This window comes from Podarcis erhardii, assembly GCF_964252035.2.
Source record: "Podarcis erhardii genome assembly, chromosome: 15".
Lineage (NCBI taxonomy): Eukaryota > Metazoa > Chordata > Lepidosauria > Squamata > Lacertidae > Podarcis > Podarcis erhardii.
The window spans coordinates 10612370-10632343 of NC_138505.1; the positions used below are offsets into that span (position 1 = coordinate 10612370).

Sequence of the window (19974 nt, forward strand, 5' to 3'; positions counted from 1 at the left end):
AAGCTCGCGCTCTCGCTCGCGCGCGCGCTCTCTCACACAGGCAGGCGCGAGCGAGGGAGCCTTAACCACGCCCACTCCCCTCTCTCCCTCTCTTTCTCTCTACCTGTGTGTGTGTGTGTGGTTTGCCCCGCCCCCTTCTCTCCTCCCTCCCCCCGCCTTTCTGCTCTGCGTTCGACCTTCGCCTGTTTCCTATCTCGAAGGGAGCGGGAGAGCCTTGCCCTCCTTTCCCTCCCTCCCTTCCAGCCCCGCCGCCTCCTCCTCCTCCTCTCTCAAGCTTAGCCAATCAGTGGAAGCAAACCGGCCCATGCCGCGCGTCTGGCCCGATCAATCAACCCAGCCGGCCTATGCGACGCGCGACTCCCTCACTCTTTCCCCGCCCCGGGCTTGCCAATCACAACGGCACGCCGGACTGCCAATACGCGCGCGGGTTTAGTCGGCCTGCTTTCTGGAGGAAGCATGTCCCTTCAGGGCACTCGTACGTTAGGGAGCTGAGTCTCGAGCCTTCGCGCAGGCGTATATGTGCGGTGAGAGATATATAAACATGGCGGCGCCCGTGGAGGGAAAAAGTCTATAACGTGTTGAGGTGAGGTGGGTTCATTTCTGAGGTTCTCTCGTCTGTGGTGATAAAGTTGCCAGCTGCGTACTCTTCTGGGGAGATCGGCTTCTCTCCCCACCCCCGGTTTCCTTAATTTTTTCCAATTTCTCTAATCCGGAGTCGCTTCTCTTCACGTTTATTTACAAGGCTGTTATCCCGCTTCATAGCCCAGGGAGGGTTCCAAAACGGAGTGTTATTTTGCTGTTATTTAATTATTGCATTTATATCCCACCTTTTCCTCAAAAGAGCTGAAGGTAGTGTTTATAGTTCCTCTTCACACTTCATCCCCATAAGAAACCTGTGAGGTAGGTAAGGCTGGGAGGCAATGACTGGCCCAAGGTCACTCAGGGAGCTTTAAGACTGAGCTGAGGAGGAGGGGATTTTAACTGGTCGTCTAGGTCCTAGTCCAGCACTTCAACTACTCCATCACACTGAGTCTCATTCATTTCACAACATACAATAATATAACAACCAAAACTGGTTTAGGTAGGTAGCCATGTTGGTCTGATGCAGTGGGGAAAAATTAAAAAATGTCCAGTAGCACCTTAGAAACCAACTAAGTTTGTTCTGGGTATGAGCTTTTGTGCGCATGCACGTTTGTGGTGTATCTGAAGAAGTGTGCATGCACACGAAAGCTTATACCCAGAACAAACTTAGTTGATCTCTAAGGTGCTACTGGACATTTTTAAATTTTTTAATTTATTTTAACGAGATTGGGTTTGTGTATTGTATCTGAGTAAACCTGCTGAAATTAATGGACATGGCTATCATAGGTCCATTAATTTTTGATGGGCCTTTTCCGAGTATAACTTAGTTTTATTCAACCCAATGTCTAATATTGAGAATAGATATGGATTGGTGGTCTTACATTGCCACCATCATTCAGGTAGCATTTACCCCTCCGCTTCCTTTTTGGTGCTGCTCTCTGGTTTCTGCCTACTAGGAAGCAGAGCCCATTAGGGGTTCTCTGAAGAAGGGAGTTGGGCTGGAACTAGTGGAGTCCCTAAGGTGGTTGGATGGTGTTTGTGGTTGGATGGTAATGGTGTTTTGCATGCCACATTCCTGAAACTCCTGCAGCCAAGCTGGTGCCAAAAGACCACATCAGCAAAGCCGAGTGAGGGGTCTTGTTGTCTGAGCAATCCAGGATCTCCATACACACTACTCAGGCTTGCACCCTGGAGAACTCACTTACAGTTTATAAGCTCAGCCTGATCGGTGTAAAATACAAACACTACAGGTTGCCTTTGACAGTGCAAGAGATCATTGTGACCCACTAGTCAGCAACTGCCTGCCTTAAGCTGGGCAACCACCAGTCAATAAAGTGCTGACCTGCCACTGTCTGCCTGCCTCAATGGGTGCTTGGAGCTCAGAGTATCATTCAACAAGCAGACTGAACTTCTGCACCAGGCAAAAAAGAAAATAAACAAATCCTCTTGCACCTAGCAAGGTGGGACATCAGGACCACATGTCCTGGCTTATCCACCAACCTGTTGCAGGTCAATGACTCACAGAAGATGGCCACCATTGACTGTGAGCTGAAAACACTCAACAATGGCGTTGCCACTCTATAGAAGACCAGACCAGCTTCAAATGGCTGCCTCCAAGAGAAGAACTACACCTTTTTCTGGAAAGGAGGGCATTCAGAAGAGCCGTGTATTCATGCGTAGGCTTTACAATGAGGAACACCCTTCTGCCTGTGATAGAACTGCCAACCAAGGGCTCAGAACACTTGTTTTACCTCTGACTCTCATCCACAGTTAACACAGACCTTTCCAAACTGTGTTGCGACACGTTAGTGTGTTGGCTGCAGTGTGTAGGTGTGTCGTGCAAATGCTCCCCGCCCTCCACCGGGGGCTGCAAATGTGTTAGTTTAACCTACGGTTTGCTAGTAAAACTTAATTACTGTGTCACGAAATGATGCATGTCCAAAAAGTTTGTCACCACCATGAAAAGTATGGAAAGCTCTGTAACATCTTGAGCGTCTATGCTCCCACTATGTCCTCTCTAGGCCTGTGATGGGGGCAAGTCTTCCCTTGCTGACAGTTAACAGTTGCCAGGTAACAGTTCCCACTGAAGTCCTCTGAGGCAAGGGAGCTGGACTGAGAAGCTTTTTCCTTCTCCTGCTTAGCACATAATTTCCTTTCTTTCTTCATGCACATCCAAACAAAGAAGCCCTTGAGACTCCCTGTGGGTGACCTTAGGCTAGTTGCTCTCTCGTGGACCAACCTACCTCCATGGAGTTGTTGTGATGTGGAGAGTGGGTGGGTTCCCTAGACCAGATGGATGGGAGGTTACCTGTTTCTAGATTGTAAACCACCCTGTCATCCTTGGATGAAATTTAATAAACAAACAAACATGGAGACCTACAGATTCTCCATCACTTGGCTAACCTCTGAGTTTCATCAGGAAGCATTACGTGCCGCTGCCCTACTAAATGCTGGGATTATTAAAGTCGAGACCTGTAGCTTCTCAAAAACCAATTGATTTGTAGGATAAAATGTCCATAAGCATGAACCCACTTTACAAAGTCACTGCGAGGAATTAAGCTTCATACCATTCCTGTTCAAAGTGACAAACCTGTATTGTTTTCCTGTATTGGTTGGGGAGTATGTGTGCTGCATATGGTCAAATATACTTTTGGGAAATCTGACCTTGTGTCCAACTAATTATTTTTGTTGTTGTTTTCCAACACAGGAAGAGTCCTGAAGAGAAAGCTATACCAAAGCAATCATAACCCATATCCTCCATTTACAGATAGAGTCAATGAAAGCTTTTTCAGACTCTGCTGCTCATTGGAAGGTTGGTATTGAAGCTATCCATTACACTTTGGCTTATCTGAGAAGCAAATTCTGATATCCTGTGTTAGTTGCACATAGAGTAGACCCATTTAAACCAATGGACTTGCCTGTTGATTAATTTCATTGGGTCTGCTTGCAAGTATGACTTGGGTATCTCCAAAAATGCTTTGGTTTACTCCTTGCTCACTTTGTGGGCTACTAACTAACAAACTAAAAACTCCATCTACACCAAGAAGCTTGTGGGACGTATAATTAACTAATGGAACACATTGCATGAGATGTGGTGATGGCTGCTAGCTTTAAAAAATAATGAAATAACATCTCAAGCAATTCAGTCCTACACAAGTTCAATTAAGTTCAATGGGAATTATGCCCTAAGAAGATTTAAGGTTTTCTTTTTTTTACAATCAAGCAGTATATAAATTTTATGAAATAAATTATTGCATACGAAGATTTCCATTTCCATATTTTTACTGAGAATGCCTTATTTATTCAGTTTTATGTTTCTGCAATGACCTCAATAATTCTTGGTTAGGATTCATTCACCTTGCTATTTGTTTTTTCTTGCCTGGAAGACAAAAATTTGTATTCTCTAAAACAGGAATGTGGAACCTGTGGCCCTCCAGTTGTTGTTGGACTTCCATTCCCATCATCTCTAACCCTTGGCCCTGCTGGCTAGCACTGATGGCAGCTGGAGTCCAACATGATCCGAAGGACCACAGACTCCTCATCCCTGCCCTAAAAGGATGTGGAATAGTTACTAAACTAACACCAGGTAGAACAACAAAGAATATTGCAGGCTGACATTCAGACTTTTAAAATACTACAACTCCCATCAGCCCCAGCCACCATGGACAGTGGTCAGGGCACCACATTGGTTTGCCATTGCCTGCCTTCTGTTGGAAAGTAAAATAGGCCTTTGGTCCACTTCAGCAAGGCAATTATGTGCTGTTAATGGATGTTCTTAGAGAGCTACCTTGAATTTTCAGAAAGTTAAAATGCAAGTAGTTTAATAAATGCATAACAGCTTTCTGTTCCGAATAAGCTCTGCTGTTTTTCATTGCCAGGGGCGATAATGCTGAGGAATCTGAGGAGACTCGTTTGTCGGGGATACAAGGTGAGCCCACCCACACATCCCCTTCTGTGAGGGCAGCACAAATGTAGCTCCTGGGATATATATCTAGCTGGCACTGAATCAAATTTCTGCAGTTCTTTTAGCCTTTCTTTCCTCCCATCTGGAAAAACAGGAAATCTCACTTTCCTGACCTAATGCGTTTCTGCATAATTCAAATAGCTAATGGAAGAATGGAGATTCTGTGGAAACAGCTCCACCTTATGGGCTTTGGCAGCCTCAGTTTCACCCTATGGTTTCTTAGGTGTGGGGGTTGCCTTTGGAAAGCTGTCCAGACTCTCAGCCTTTGCTGGTGGTGGATCTTGGGCAAGGGCTACTTCTCCTCCCATGTGTGACATGACTTCCTGGCTTGTATTTGGTGATTCTTAGCTGAGGTAGCTATTCATTATGCCTTAGCTACATTGTTCACCTGCAGGGTTTCCTGGTCTCCATGGGAAAGGTCCCAGCTTCAGTTCCTGACATCTCTCAGTTTAATAAGAGGGACTATGAGGAGAAAGCCCTCCTTAATCTTATTTATATACCATTTATATTTATATACCATCTGTATATAATGTTGAGATGTCCTACCCCCAGGCCATTTTGGCCAGTGGGCAGACATGCCTGGTTGTTAATCCCCTCAAATCAGGTGACCCAACTTCAAAGGAAAGAATCAGGAGTGCATTCTAAAGTTCCAGTCAGGAACTGCTGAGCGCACCCAATCTGTGCACCGCTTGCTGTCACCACCAGTCAGCTGATAGATGCTTAAACAAGAAAAAAATCAGAACCTTAAAAAACCCGCACACATCTATACACATAAAAGACAGGCCCAGCAGATCCCGCCACACCAAAAGTGGCCTCAAATACTCTTCAGATTAAGAAGCAACTCTCTTGGAGGCTGTCATCCTCTGCCGGAGGAGACTACAATGTTTTGCCATATATACGGTGTTCTTTCTTTCCCTAGCTGGAACATGACTGTTTTTTACAAGCCAGTCCCAGGAACTGGCAAAGCACTGCTGCTATCCAGGATCCCCACTTTGCACCAGAAAAGCCCAGAGCAATCTTCCGCACCAGCGAGAATGACCCGGTGAGTTGTTGTCAGGAAGGTGGTAGAAATATGAGAGTTCTAAGCAGCTGTCTTAAGGTGGCTGCAGACAGAATGAGAGTGGTGGTGGTCTTGCATGTGAACTTGGTGAGAGAGGCAGGACCATACTGCTTGAAGGATCAAGTACAAGCTGGGGAAGGGTTGTAGCTCAGTTGTAGAGCATCTGCTTTGCATGCAGAAGGTGCCAGGTTCAATTCCCAGCATCTCCAGGCAGGCCTGGGAATTATCCCCTGTCTGAAACCTTGGAAAGCTACTGCCAATCAGTGTAGACATTGATGAGCTACATGGACCAATGGTCTGACTCAGTATGTTGCTTTGTGCTTCTAGCCCAGCTGTGTGTTTAACAACTTGCCTGGTGGCTGCAGGTGACAAGGAATTCTATGCAGGTAGGTGAGTGGGATGGCAGAGAAGCAACAGAACTTTGCATCTTTCTTCCCACCTGCTTCATAGAATGCTTTTAGTTTTTAGCTTACTGAAGACCCTCCTCTGCAGCGAGCATAGAAATGCAGGCTACTCGCCTTTTAGCAGACTAGTAAAATGCTTTTGTACTCTGGTAAATTCAGAAGAAAGGAAGCTGTCTTATAGTAAATCAGACCATTTGTCTTTCTAGCTCAGTGTTGTTTACACTGACTGGCAACAGAGCATCTTCTTTGGATTGGAGAAAGTCCCAGGTTCAGTTCCTGGCATCTCTGGTCAATCTATTATTCTTTTATTTATTTAACAGATTTGTAAATCATAGGCAGAGGCCATTTAAGTGGAGTACAAGATGAAAGTGGGATAAAACTCACAGCCCCAAATCATTCAACTAAAACTCTAAAAACCCAGGAAATCCATATCTACAAATTTGTGATCAATTCCGTAAGTGACTGGGCCATGCATTAAGGGAAGCTGCCTTGAATAAAAATATATCTTCAGTAGACGCCTAAGCATCATGACATTAGACACCTGTCTGATTTTGCTTGGTCAGTTATTCCAGAGGGCTGGGCCTGCAGCACTAAAAGGCCAGATTCCAGTGCAAGTTAAGCACATTCCTGGGGCCTATTGCATCCAAGAGGAGCACAGTTGCTGGGCAGAGATGGTTAAATGGCTAATGAGAAAGACCCTTCTCTGCTTGAGTTCATGGAGAGCCCCTGGTGATCTAAGCAGATGTTCATATATGTTCATTAGATATTCATAGAGAAAGACAGTGATGTTGGGGGCACTGCTGGGCACTTCCCCAGCCTTGAAACTCTTGGGATTTCGGAACCTCGGCCCTCCAGATGTTTTTGGCCTACAACTCCCATGATCCCTAGCTAGTAGGACCAGTGGTCAGGGATGCTGGGAACTGTATTCGGGGAAAAACATCTGGAGGGCCGAGGTTGGAGAAGTCTTCTAGAGCAGGGAAGGGGAGCCTGTCAGGACTTCCAGATGTTGTTGGACTACAGCTCCCATCATTCCCAGCCATTCTCCATGCTGGATGGGACTGATGGGAGTTGGAGTCAAAGGGCATCCTGAGGGCTGCAGACTCTCCATTCCTGTGCTAGAGCTCACCCTGCATGTTGTTATTGCAATAATAATGAACTCCAGTTTTAATTACTCTGTAACGTATCATTTGCTGTGAAATAATGTTTGCCTAGGATTTAAAGGATTCCCATTTGTTAACCATCATTGTCAACCGATCGATTGACTGCATATAATTCTGCTTTGCAAGTCTTCTTATAAGGCAACTTTGAATGTCAGCTAAGAATCCCCACCTGATTGATCAGTGTTGGGCACAAATATGATACCTCTCTATACAAAACACCACTTCATATGCTGAAGTCGCACCTCTTCACCCTAGCCTTTGACAACTTATATGTACATATTTAACACCTGCCCTAATTTTCTGATGTAAATCATTTTAACTGATTTTTAAGATAGTATTTTTGCATTGCTGTAACCCACCCTGGGAAGGGTGCATAAGCAAGCTGTTGTTACTCTTCTTCCCTGTGACTTTTAGGCGAAGAGTGGGTAAAAAAGCTATTATTATTATTATTATTATTATTATTATTATTATTATTATTATTATTATTATTCCCTGGGGCCATGTGTCGAAGGGTGCATAAGAAAGCTAATCATCATCAGCGTTCGATAGCAGACATAGCTGTGCTAGCATTGCAGCTGCTAAGCTGTACTGTTGGGTTTTGTTTTTTAATGCAGATGAAAAGGAACGGTGGGCTGTGTGTTCTAATAACAGACAAATGCCCAACATAAGAGGCTATCGCTTGTGTCATTGCAGCAGCAACAGCAAAAAAAAAGAGACCAATCAACATTTAAACAAAAATTTCAAGTAAAATAACTCAGGAGGCTGCTGGTGGGGGCTCCTTTCTTTTTCACAAGCTCAAACCTGCCTTGGTTTCTCCTTTCCCGCCCCCTGCCAGCGGCACAAAAAATTGTTTGGGTAAATCGGCCTCCGGAGGTGCTTTACTGTGCCCGCTGGGAGCCTTTTGACTGCCGATTCTTCTGGGGTCTCCATGGAAACGGCAACAGGCAGGCGGACCCCGTCACATGACAGTCCCCCCACCCCACCGCCAAGCATCAGTGCCGAAAATGCCCAGATGGCAAAGGGATTGCCTTTGCCCTCTCAAGTCTGGGTGGCTGTTGCCAGGCAACTGGCCTCTGGGCTTATTTGTTCAACGGCAACATAGACAATCTGGGCTCAGGCACCAGAAGCTGAAAGCAGACTCAAGAATGTCACCTTCCTCCAACACCTCCTGCCGTTCTTCCCGCCCACCGCCCACCTGCATTCCCAGTTCAGCACCCGATTGCTTAAACTGCAAGGTTCGGAAGAACTCGGGGAATTCTGCTTCGGCGTGGTGTTTTGCATGTGGGGTATTCCCTGTGGAATTTCGCCTTTGGAGAATCTTCAGGCTTTCATTTAAAACGGGGATGGGGAGCCCTTTTTGTTCCAGCCCAGGGGCCATATTCCCTCCTGGGCAACTTTCTGGGGGCCACATTCCAATGGTAGGTGGGGCCAGAGGCAAAAGTGGATGGAGCAATGGGTGTGATTTTTTTATTTTATTACTGTTGTACAGTGGGCTAGTTTCTACACACAGAGAGAGACACACACTCCTCTAGCCAACCATGGAAGAGGCATGGCCAGGGTATAAGGACACATTCCAGCCAGGCAAGAACACCAAAGGAGGGTAGAAACAGGGCCAATGAGAGGTGTGCCCAGAGCATCTTGAGAGTCTCAGAGGGCCCCTGGACTTGGGCTTCCCCATCCTTGATGGCTTCTGGGAATCCAGCAAAGAAGCCATTCCCATGAGTTGGCTTCTTGACATGCCAACCCCTGGTCACTTCCACAGGAAGCTGCCGTCAGACTGTGTTGGAGCCTTAGACCTTCTAGCTCAAGATTGTCTACACAGTGACTGACAAGGGCTTTCTAGGGTTTCAGGCAGGGGAGAAGCTGGTGGTTGCACCTGGGAGCTTCTGTCACCCTCCAAAGTGGGCCAGAGAAAGAGCAGGATCATGGGAACATAGGGAGCTGCCTTCTACTGAGAGATAATCATAATCTTCTACCTTGCCTGGCAGCAGCTGTCCCAAAATTTCACCCAGGAGGGAGTCTTTCCCAGCCCTGGGGATTGAACTTGCCACCTTCGGCATGCAAAGCAGGTGCTGTACCCACAGAGCTACGGTCGCAATTGGTTGTTTGATGCATTGTGTGTGCTTCCCCTCACCCTCCCAATACTGCAGGCCAATCACGCGGAAGAGCACATGGGACAATATTACACGCTCCCCCTCCAGGAGGTGAAGAAGGTGTTTCCTCACGGACTCCCAGCACGCTTCAGGTTACAGGTGATGTGTCTTCCTCGCAGGCCTAAAAGTAGAGGGGAGAGCAGCGGGATGGGACAAAAATATTGGGTCCCGGTCTGAATTAAAGTCCTCTTTCTCTGCCTTGAATGTAGCTGTATGTAGCTCTTCTCTGTCTCAGCAATAATAATAATAATTTTCTTACTTGTACCCCACCTGTTGTCCCAGCCACTCTGGGCAGCTTCCAACAAAATACAAAAACACAGTGAGACATCTCACTGCTTCAATGTTGTTGTTTTTTTGTTCGCGACAGATGAAAACCTTTGGCGAGGCCTGTTTCATGGTAAGGGAACCCGCTCTCGAACTCCTAAGCTGCTTAAAACGAACCAACTTTGCTCATCCAGCCATTCGATATGTCATCTGTATCCTATGAATCAGGGCAGCATTCGTTCTCCTGAGACCACCCTGCAGTTAGGCGTTCTGGTAACAGGCAAGTTCTTGCCCTCTTGAAACGGTACAGTGTGAGCTGATCAATTCATTTAAGCAAGAGAAAACAGGGATGAGAAGACCGTCAGTGAAAAGAGGCTCAAGCAGCCTTGAATGGCAAGGGGGAAACATAGGCATTTTGGGAAAGGCGCAGCCAAGGATTTGGACCCCAATCTCCCTAGCTTTGTGTCTCCTTTGCACATTTACCCAGACTCCACCTTCATTCATGAGGACTAGAAACTTCCCTAAAAATTAGGAGCATGAAGCTTTGCATCCCAGGGGCCACATTCCTTCCTGGACAACCTTCCAGGAAGGACAATGCTTGTAGTGGGCGGAGCAACAAATGTAAATTTTACCAACGTACTGTAGCTTGCTTTCTATGTACCCTCTCAAACCCCTTTGTCTTTTGTTCAGGCAAAGCAAAGAAGTGTGATCAGAATTCACAGACATTTTGCCCGGCAAAAACACTCAAGGACAGTGGGAAGCGGGGTTGGTGAGGGGCGTGGCCTAGGTGGAGGGGGTGTGGTCTGAGGAGAATCCCACAGGCCAGACAGAGACACCTGGAGGGCCACATTTGACCCTTGGGCCTGTGATACCCCCCCCCCCCGACGTTGTTTTTAAAGGTAAAATTCCTTCTTGACTTGTGTTTGTGTTGCTGTTTGTACCTTGGCTCATTCATTGCCCAACAGGGCAACCCTTAATTCTTACTTGAGTCACGAAGCAGTGGCGGGTATTAGGGTGGGTGCGTGGATACACCTGTTCTCCTTAGCAGCTTTTATTTGAAGACGGCGAAAAGACCACGGGGAAGACCATGGCCCTCTGCCACGCCATCCATTACTGTGCGAGACAGGACTGGCTCATCCTGCACATTCCAGATGGTAAGGAGCGAGGGGACTTCATCTTTGTGCCTGCCGGTCTGTATCCTGGCCTACACCCAGAGTCTCTAACAAGCATCGTTGAAGCTGCACCACACTTAGCATTTCTGTGTTCCCCAGTGCCTCTCTCCATCCCCGCTGCCTCAATTCCAACCCCACGCTTTTCTAATGAGTGTTCTTAACGTTGTCCTTTTGTCACCGGTTGCCAGAGAAGGCCTGCTGTGAGGCACAAATGGCAGCGTATAAATATTTTGAAAAGGGGGGTTTTGGTTCAGATTGTAAGGGGAAGAGCTTCTGCTCAGTGGGGAAACAACTGCTTTGCACGTTGAATATCCCAGGTTAAGTCCCCGGTGGGGTTCGGAGTGTCCCCTGCCTGGACCCTGGAGAGCTGCTGCCAGTCAGTGTAGGTAATGCTGTGCTAGATGGACCCAGTGGCAGAATGCAGCTTCCTTGTTAAATCAGCCCTTCACCCAGAACCATGAGGACTGCACTGTTACTTTATCTTGACGGGGAGCGCCATAGCTCAGGGGCAGAGCATCTGCTTTGCATACAAAAGGTTGCAGGTTCAATCCCCAGCATCTCCGGTAAGGGCTGGGAGAGACTTATTGCCTTTCCACCCCTGTCTAACACACATATCCCAACCCATCAGGAGCATTTATTAGATGTAGCTACAGTGGTATAAAAATAGGGTTCAGTCATAACTCATCTGTTAGCCACTGCAAGAACCACCATTCCCAGGACATTGCAATTACTTACCATGGACCAATGGTATATGGTGCAATTTGGCAAACAGCATTGTGGGCAGAAAAATTAAAAGAAACCCGACAATTTTCATGCAGTTTGGTGTAACTTTATTAATTATGTGAATAATGAGGCATGTGGCAGAACAGTACCCATGAAGCATATTTTAATTTTCCCTTTTCTCCCTATAAAGCCCCATAAAATAAATGGTCATTGAAGGAAAATAATGATCAACAATCTAAATATATACATTATTATTATTATTATGGTTCATTTCACATATGTAAAAATTATTATGTATATACTTTGACTCAACTTTGTCGATATATTCAGAGGCATTTATTTGAGCATGTACTGCTGTTTTATTCTGACTCTCATTTTACGTAACTGTTGCATTTCTTATGTCTAAATGAAATAAAATTTAAAAATAAAACAGGAATGAGGAGCCTCTGGCATTCACACTGTTGTTGGTCTCCATCTCCCATCAGCCCCAACCAACATGGCCAGTGATCAAGGGTGATGGGAGTTGTAGTCCAGTGTTACCCCGGAAGGGGCCACCAGGTTCCCCCATCCCTGCCTTGAGGTTCCTTGCTGAAGCTGTGAAACCAATGCTGTTGTTCAGACTATAAAATGAGCATAGCACAAGCTTGCTGCCCATGGCCCTGCCTCTTCCTCTTCACGCTACAGCTCACCTCTGGGTAAAGAATTGCAAAGAACTGCTGCCCTCTTCCTACAACAAGGACCGCCTTGACCAGCCTCTGGAAGCCACGACTTGGCTGAAGAACTTTAAAATCACCAACGAGCGCCTATTGAAAGAGGTCAGTGGCAATGATGGCTGGTGCGGTCGGCAGGGGCGTACTAAGGGGTTGGCTAGGTTGTTGCTTCCGTCCAGTTCTGAATGTCTTGATAAACTCCTGAGCTCCTGTATTGTGGCTCCTGCAATCTGTGTCTGCAGCCAAGCCTGTACCATTACTTGGCTGAATAAAAAATCTCTTACCCACACGCAAAAGCTTTGTCTGCATGTGCTGGGCAGGAGTCAGGATCCTGGCCACTTGCATACCTGTCCTAGAAAAAAAAGTTGTTATCTTGTGTCACAATATAGCGGGTGTCCAAACAGGATATACCATATTTTTTGCTCTATAAGACTCAACTTTTTCCCTCCTAAAAAGTAAGGGGGAATGAGCGTGCATCTTATGGAGTGAATGCAGGCTGCGCAGCTATCCCAGAAGCCAGAACAACAAGAGGCATTGCTGCTTTCACTGCGCAGCGATCCCTCTTGCTGTTCTGGCTTCTGAGATTCAGAATATTTCCTCCTCCAAAAACTAGGTGCGTCTTGTGGTCTGGTGCGTCTTATAGAGCGAAAAATACTGTAGTCCTTGTTATCTGGCGGATATGAGTACAGTGGTACCTCAGGTTATGAACTTAATTCGTTCCAGAGGTCCGTTCTTAACCCGAAACTGTTCTTAACCTGAGGCGTGCTTTCACTAATGAGGCCTCCTGCTGCTGCCATGTCGTTGGCGCATGATTTCTGTTCTCATCCTGGGGCAAAGTTTGCAACCTGAGGTACTACCTCCGGGTTAGCGGAGTTTGTAACCCAAAGCGTTTGTAACCCAAGGTACGACTGTACGTAGCCTATCGAGTTTCACTATTTGTCATGGCAGTGAAGACAATCCGAGTGAGAATCTTGAACCAGACGACCGCGGCTTGCAAAGGCAGCTCTTTAATCTGAGCAAGCGGAATCTCAGGGTAACCCCAGGAAATGTTAAGGTTTATTGGCTTGTAGCCACGATAGCCTTATCCTCCATGAATTTGTCTAATCTTAAAAGAAAGTAGGGACGCGGGTGGCGCTGTGGGTAAAAGCCTCAGTGCCTAGGGCTTGCCAGTCGAAAGGTCGGCGGTTCGAATCCCCGCGGCGGGGTGCGCTCCTGTTGCTCGGTCCCAGCGCCTGCCAACCTAGCAGTTCGAAAGCACCCCCGGGTGCAAGTAGATAAATAGGGACCGCTTACTGGCGGGAAGGTAAACGGCGTTTCCGTGTGCTGCACTGGCTCGCCAGATGCAGCTTTGTCACGCTGGCCACGTGACCCGGAAGTGTCTCCGGAGAGCGCTGGCCCCCGGCCTCTTGAGTGAGATGGGCGCACCAACCCCAGAGTCTGTCAAGACTGGCCCGTACGGGCAGGGGTACCTTTACCTTTAAAAGAAAGTAAGAAGAGCCTGCTGGATCTGACTAAAGGCCCACCCAGTCCAGCATCCCTGTTCTTACAGCAGATAACCAGAAGCCCCAGTGGGAAGTCTGCAGGTAGGAACCCATTGCAACAGCAACTCTCTCCACTTGGGGTTCCCAGCAGCTGGTATTCAGAGGCACAGCGTTGCCTCAGCACTGCAAGTGGAACATAGCCATCAGGACTAGTAGTCATTGAGAGCTTTATTATACAATGGCACCTTCATTGTATAGCGTCCCATGAATGCTAAAAACACCTCTTCATCCTGGCTTTTGACACTTTAGGTGTATTATTATTATTATTATTATTATTATTATTATTATTATTATTAACGGCCCCAGCATCAAGGGCCTTCTGGCAGTTCCCTCACTGTGAGAAGCAAAGTAACAAGGAACCAGACAGAGGACCTTCTCAATAGTGGCACCCGCCCTGTGGAACGCCCTCCCATCAGATGTCAAGGAAATAAACAACTATCTGACTTTTAGAAGACATCTGAAGGCAGCCCTGTTTAGGGAAGTTTTTAATATTTGATGAATTATTGTATTTTAATATTTTGCTGGAAGCCGCCAAGAGTGGCTGGGGAAACCCAGCCAGATGGGCGGGGTATAAATAATAAATTATTATTGTTGTTACAGACTATCCTCTGTGAATTTGTCTAACTCTTTTTTAAAGCCATCCAATTTAGTGGCTACTGTCGCTGCCTCTCGTGGGAGTGACATTCCCTTCTTAACCTATGTCACCTTTGCGCACTGCAGATCAAAACGCAGCAGAAGTATATGTGGGGCAAACGAGACAGCACCGAGGAAGGCCGGCCCCTAATAGAAGTGGTGGAGCAGGTGAGGAAATGGACGCTCCGCCCTAGATCGCTGGGGAGTTGGACAGTGGGGCTAGGATGTGGGGAGGAAGCATGGTCTAATAACAAGGGTGGGGAAACCTCCGACCCCCAGGAGCCGAATGAGGGCCTTCCAGGCCTCTGCATCTGGCCACACCTGCTCTCTCCATGCCACACCCCTCCAGGCTTTGCCCCCTCCTCAAGCGCTTTTGCCTGCCTAGAATGCATCCTTGAGGTTCCCCAATGCCCCAATGGAGGATAGGGAGGGATGTGTGAGGAAACGAACCTACTGTGCAAAATGAACATTCCTGGCTCCACCCACTTTTGCCTCTGACTCCACCCACCTGTCCCCAGAAGAGGATGCAGCCCTCAGGCTGAGAGAGGTTCCTATCTCACACCCAATCTAGTCCGTTGTCTGTGAGCAAGGCAGCTGCAGAGGGGGCAGAACTGGGGGCGGATGAGTATGGCAATCACAGCTGCTAGGCAGTGTGGTATAGAGTGTCCGACTAGGGCCTGGGAGATCAAGGTTCAAAAACTCACTCAGTCAGAAGTCACTGCGAGAAGCAAAGTTACAGGGAAGCAGGCAGAGGGCCTTCTCGGTAGTGGCGCCCACCCTGTGGAACGCCCTCCCATCAGATGTCAAGGAAATGAACAAATATCTGATGTTTAGAAGAGATCCGAAGGAAGCCCTGTTTAGGGAAGTTTTTAATGACTGATGTTTTCATGTATTTTTAATCTTTTGTTGGAAGCCGCCCAGAGTGGCTGGGGAAACCCTGCCAGATGAGTGGGGTATAAATGTTGCTGTTGTTGTGGGGTATAAATGTTGTTGTTGTATAAATGTTGTTTTTGTTGTCGTCGTTGTCGTCATGATGGGCTGCCTCTCAGCTTAACTCATTTCACAGGGTTGTTGTGGAGATTAAATGAGGAGGGGGAGAACCATGTATGCCACACTGAGCTCCCTGGAAGAGGGAAAAAGTGAAATAAATGAACAGGATGGGGCTGCAGCCCCCAGGATCTCACATCTCTTTCTCTCCCTCCCCACTTTTTAGGGTTTAACTCGGGTGAAAAACTCCAGCGACGTAGTAGGGGTGGTCTTCAAAGAGCTGAAGCAGCAATGCCCGGAGGGGTCCTTCAGGCTGCTAGTGGCGGTGGATGGGGTCAACGCCCTTTGGGGAAGCACAACGCTGAAGAAGCAAGACAAGAGCAATGTATGGCATCTAAGCTGTGCAGGAGCGACAGGGGTGGGGGAGGCTGCCTCATAGCCAGTCTCCTAAAACATGGGGGGAAGGAGAAAGCTGAAAGATACTATTGGGTTTTCTGCCCAATTCTCTGTTTTGCCCTTAGGTCTCCCCAGAGGAGCTGACGCTGGTCCACAACCTGAAGAAGATGGTGACTAATGACTGGGTGAGGAGGAGGCTGGAGCTCCTTTCTTTTCCAAGTAGAAATCCAGTGACTTGATAAAGCTGTTTGGGAGATGCTCCCAGACCAGCCAAGCTACATAGGCAGGGCTGTGGTTTGCATGTAATGCTAAACCATGGTTTGCTTAAGCCAGGCATGGGGAACCTCCAGCTCACCTACCAGATTTGTGCCGTTGTCTGTCCCCGGGTTAGGAGCTGGTTATGGAAGTGGGGTAGTGGTCACTGGGGCCAGGCAGATGTCTGGAGATACAGAGCACTGCCTCTTGCCCATTGCTTGCCTACCACATATCCACATATGAGTCATTTTGTTGTCACAGGGACAATTCCAGTTGACGAGCAGCTCTGTGTGAACGCTTGGGGCTGGTTTTATGGCGTTGAATACAGTGTCACTAGTGCTTAGAGGAAATCCATCCAACGTAAGTTGGATATGTATGGCCAATGACCACGTATATGGGAGTTACATCTCAACAAGATTCTTCAACTACAGTTCCCATCAGCCCCAGGCAGCACAGCCAGCGGTCAGGGATGATGGGAGCTGTAGTCCAGCAACATCTGGAGGGCCACAGGTTCCCCGTCCCTGATCTTGAGGGTCACACACGTTCCACATCTCCAACCCTGCTTCTGTCACCAAGCTGAGTAACCCACAGTGGGATCCTTGCCTCCATGCAGCCACTGATAGATAAAGAAAACTTTCCCAGAAGGAATACTTTGCATGGGTAGGTGGTTGGTTTGATTGATCTCTTATCACATTTCTATGCAACTTTTCGTTCACATGAATCGCAAAGAAGCTTACAAACAATGAATAGCAACAACAATCACAAACACAACATAAATCATACAGAATAATTAACAGATCATTGGTAGAACAATTATAACCTATTAAAAACACTATTAACAACTGAAAAAACAAGCTAAACAGCAAAATGGCAACAAAAATCATATAGGGTTCACCAAGTACTGCAGCATTTATACATAACTGTCAACTTTCCCCTTTTTTTAAAGGGACATTCTCTTATTCCGAATAGGATTCCTCGCAAGAAGGGAAAAGTTGACAGCTATGCATTTATTATAATGTGTAAAACGAGATTAACAGCATTAATAAACTAGCAGCCAAAAAAACCCCCCTAAGCACCGTTGTATTCATACACTCTCCCCATGACTCGAAATCTTCCACTCTATTTAGTTCATTAAAAGACCCATGCAAACAATGCCTGTAACTCTGTTCTGAAGGCTCCTAGGGCTGGAGGTGGAGCAGCACAGGTGAAACCAAGCAGCTCATGATGGCAAACAGAGTCTCTCTCCCCTCACAGTTCTTCCTCTGAAAACAGCTCCCTCATGAAGGCTCCTCGGGCTGGAGGATGGGGCAAGGGAGGTGGGGAAAGCCATTGCCTGATGGCTAACAGAAGGTCTCTCCCCTCACCAGAGGAGAACAGGATTGCCTTTTCTGATGTGCTTTTTTTTTCTCTTTGTGTGGTTTCTTTTTTATAAAGACTGGTGGAGCCATCGTGACAACCCTCAGCCAGACAGGTGCTCTGTTCCAACCCCGCAAAGCTTACAGGCCCCTAGAATTGCTAGGAAAGGTGAGTCTGGCCCTGGGATGCTGCCAGTACGGAGTTGGCCGTGCTGGTGGGGGCTGATGGGAGATGGAGTCCAGCCACACCTGGAGGGGCACGGGTTCCTTATCCCTGATCTACAGCTTCAAAGCAGAAGCTGTAGTGCTTTTTATATTCCGTACAGCGTCTAGAACAAGGATGAGGAACCTGTGGGGCCCTCCAGGTGCTGTTGGACTCCACCTCTCATGAGCCACTGCCAGTATAGCCAATGGTCAGGGATGATGGGAGCTGAAGTCCAGCAGCATCCAGAGGCCCACATGTCCCCCCACCCCACCCTATGCTTAGGATATTTTATTGCTATGCAATTCTGTAATCTGCCTCATTTTGATTTGAAGGGATTCTCCCCAAACTCACCACCCCACTGTCAGGGAAGAGTTAGAAGTTTTCAGTTTCTCAGAGGGAGAAAGCATTCCCCAAGGGGGGAAGGAGAGCAGTGAATCGAATAGAAGGGAGCAAGAGGAACAACAGGGAGGGACCGGCTGTTCCCAGGAAAGGCAAGGGTTGAGTTCTAGCTCAGATTTGGAGGAGGGGAGATACAAGCCAGCTCTAGCCAGGAGGTTAGAAAAAGGAGCAGGAAAACAAAGGGAAGGGCGCCTTCGCCATTTTGAGGGTGGCTGGTCACGGAGAAGCAGAGCTCAGAAGGTATCTGAAATAAGTGACTCTGAGGAATAATAGTTAAGAACTGTTTATAAGATTGTTTTGTTAATACACAATAAAAAGTTATAAAAGAACAAGAAGTGTTTGTGCGGTGATCTGAAGAGGACAACGACCAGTCCTGACACCCGCCATGCCCCCAAGACTCTTGGATAAGCGGAGGGAAAGAGAACTGTCAGATCTCATATGATTAACCATTTGCTCTTCCTCTTCTGCCCCACCCCAGGAGGGTTTTGATGTCCTGGACCCCTTCATCCCCATCCATGTTCTCAACTACAATGACCGGGAGTTTGAGAGCTGCTACCAGTATTACCTGGAGCGCAAGTGGCTTCAGCATGAAAAAGGTGGGTCACAGAAGGGAGAGCTGAGTGAAGTATGGGAAGATAGAGAGCAGGTTGTATGGGAACTATCCTGGATTTTTTTGGCAGAGGTGCAATTTACATTCCTTGTTCTGCCCACCTTTGCCTCTGGCCCAACCTGCCACCAGCATGCGGATCCCAAAAGGTTGCAGAGAATAATAATAATAATAATATTTTTTTATTTATACCCTGCCCTCCCCAGCCAAGGCCGGGCTCAGGGCGGCTAACAAGCAATAATAAAAATAAGTTGAATGACTAAAACTTAAAAACAAAATTAAAATACAACATTAAAATATTGAAACATTAAAATATTAAAATATTAAAATGTAGCCTCATCGCAGGAGGAGAAAGGAAAAGAAAAAAGAAAGAGGGGGAGGGAATCAAATTGACTCCAAGCCAAAGGCCAGGTGGAGCAACTCTGTCTTACAGGCCCTGCGGAAAGAAATCAGATCCTGCAGGGCCCTGGTCTCATGAGGCAGAGCGTTCCACCAGGCCGGGGCCAGAGTTGAAAAGGCCCTGGCTCTGGGTGAGGCTAATCTAACTTCCTTAGGGCCTGGGACCACTAGGGTGTTGCTATTTATGGACCTTGAGGGTCTCCGTGGGGCATACTGGGAGAGGCGGTCCCGTAGGTACGAGGGTCCTAGGCCGTGAAGGGAATGTTTCCCTCAGGCTGGGGGGGAAAAGATTGTTCTAACTAGATAATGGGGGGAGGGGGAGATGAGGCAACAGAACTGGAAGTTTAGCTTCTGCATGTCCAGCTTTCTTGGTTGTGTTTACATAACAAGCTGCAACCATTCTGACATAAACTCTCTCCATCCCCCTCCCCTTCTTCTTTTGCCTTTGAAATCAAACTCTCTTCACACTGCCGCACCAGCCAGCACAGATGAAGGCCGCAAGGAGCTTCGCTTTCTCAGTGGGCAGAACCCTGGACTGCTTGACCAAATCAGCTCCTTCTTGTGACATTGTGTCCCTCCTCCCCACCCCCACCCCAAAAACATTGGCATCACAGCCCAAGGAACTCCTTCCTGTTCAATAAAAAACCAAACAGAAAGCCACTTTTGTTTTAGCATGCTCTCTCTGTGTACTCGTGTATAGGGTTAGGAAAGGGGGAGGGGGGTATTTCTTGCTGCAGCGATATGACGGGGGTTAGGGAACCTGTGGTCCTCTCATGGTTCTTGGACTCCAGCTCCCATCAGCCTCAGCTAGCATGGCAAATGGTCAAGGATGATGGTAGTTAGAGTGAAAGTTTGGTTAAGCGGAGATGGGTTTCTCTCTCATTTGGAATGAAGCTGCTCATAAGATGGAAAGGTGGATCAGTTCAGGATTGTAGCATTAAGTTTGATGGGGCAACACAGAAACCCAGAGCACCAAATATGGGAGACCATGCTCTTCTTAACTCA

At 47.4% G+C, this 19974-nt stretch overlaps 1 protein-coding gene across 3 annotated transcripts; it reads left to right on the forward strand.

The window, feature by feature from the left end:
- Positions 1-449: 449 nt before the first annotated feature.
- Positions 450-19629, forward strand: DAP3 (death associated protein 3). 3 transcript variants are annotated; one of them, XM_081841171.1, is made up of 15 exons: positions 458-583; positions 3290-3318; positions 3352-3394; positions 4461-4510; positions 5466-5588; positions 9321-9422; positions 9691-9799; positions 10649-10741; positions 12167-12297; positions 14454-14534; positions 15580-15738; positions 15875-15934; positions 17439-17528; positions 18442-18559; positions 19449-19629. In XM_081841171.1, the coding sequence occupies exons 4-15, from the start codon at positions 4469-4471 to the stop codon at positions 19532-19534; spliced, it is 1194 nt and encodes a 397-aa protein (XP_081697297.1). In that variant the 5' UTR covers positions 458-583; positions 3290-3318; positions 3352-3394; positions 4461-4468; the 3' UTR covers positions 19535-19629. The 3 variants fall into 3 exon arrangements, with proteins under 3 accessions (XP_081697296.1, XP_081697297.1, XP_081697298.1); XM_081841172.1 differs by having other exon boundaries at positions 472-588; XM_081841170.1 differs by having other exon boundaries at positions 450-583; positions 3290-3394.
- Positions 19630-19974: the final 345 nt, after the last annotated feature.

Coding starts and splice junctions, on each gene's coding strand:
- DAP3 (XM_081841170.1), top strand. CDS start 4,469: ATGCTGAGGAATCTGAGGAGACTCGTTTGTCGGGGATACAAG. Junction 5,589..9,320: donor GCACCAGCGAGAATGACCCG/GTGAGTTGTTGT, acceptor CCAATACTGCAG/GCCAATCACGCGGAAGAGCA. Junction 17,529..18,441: donor CCCTAGAATTGCTAGGAAAG/GTGAGTCTGGCC, acceptor GCCCCACCCCAG/GAGGGTTTTGATGTCCTGGA.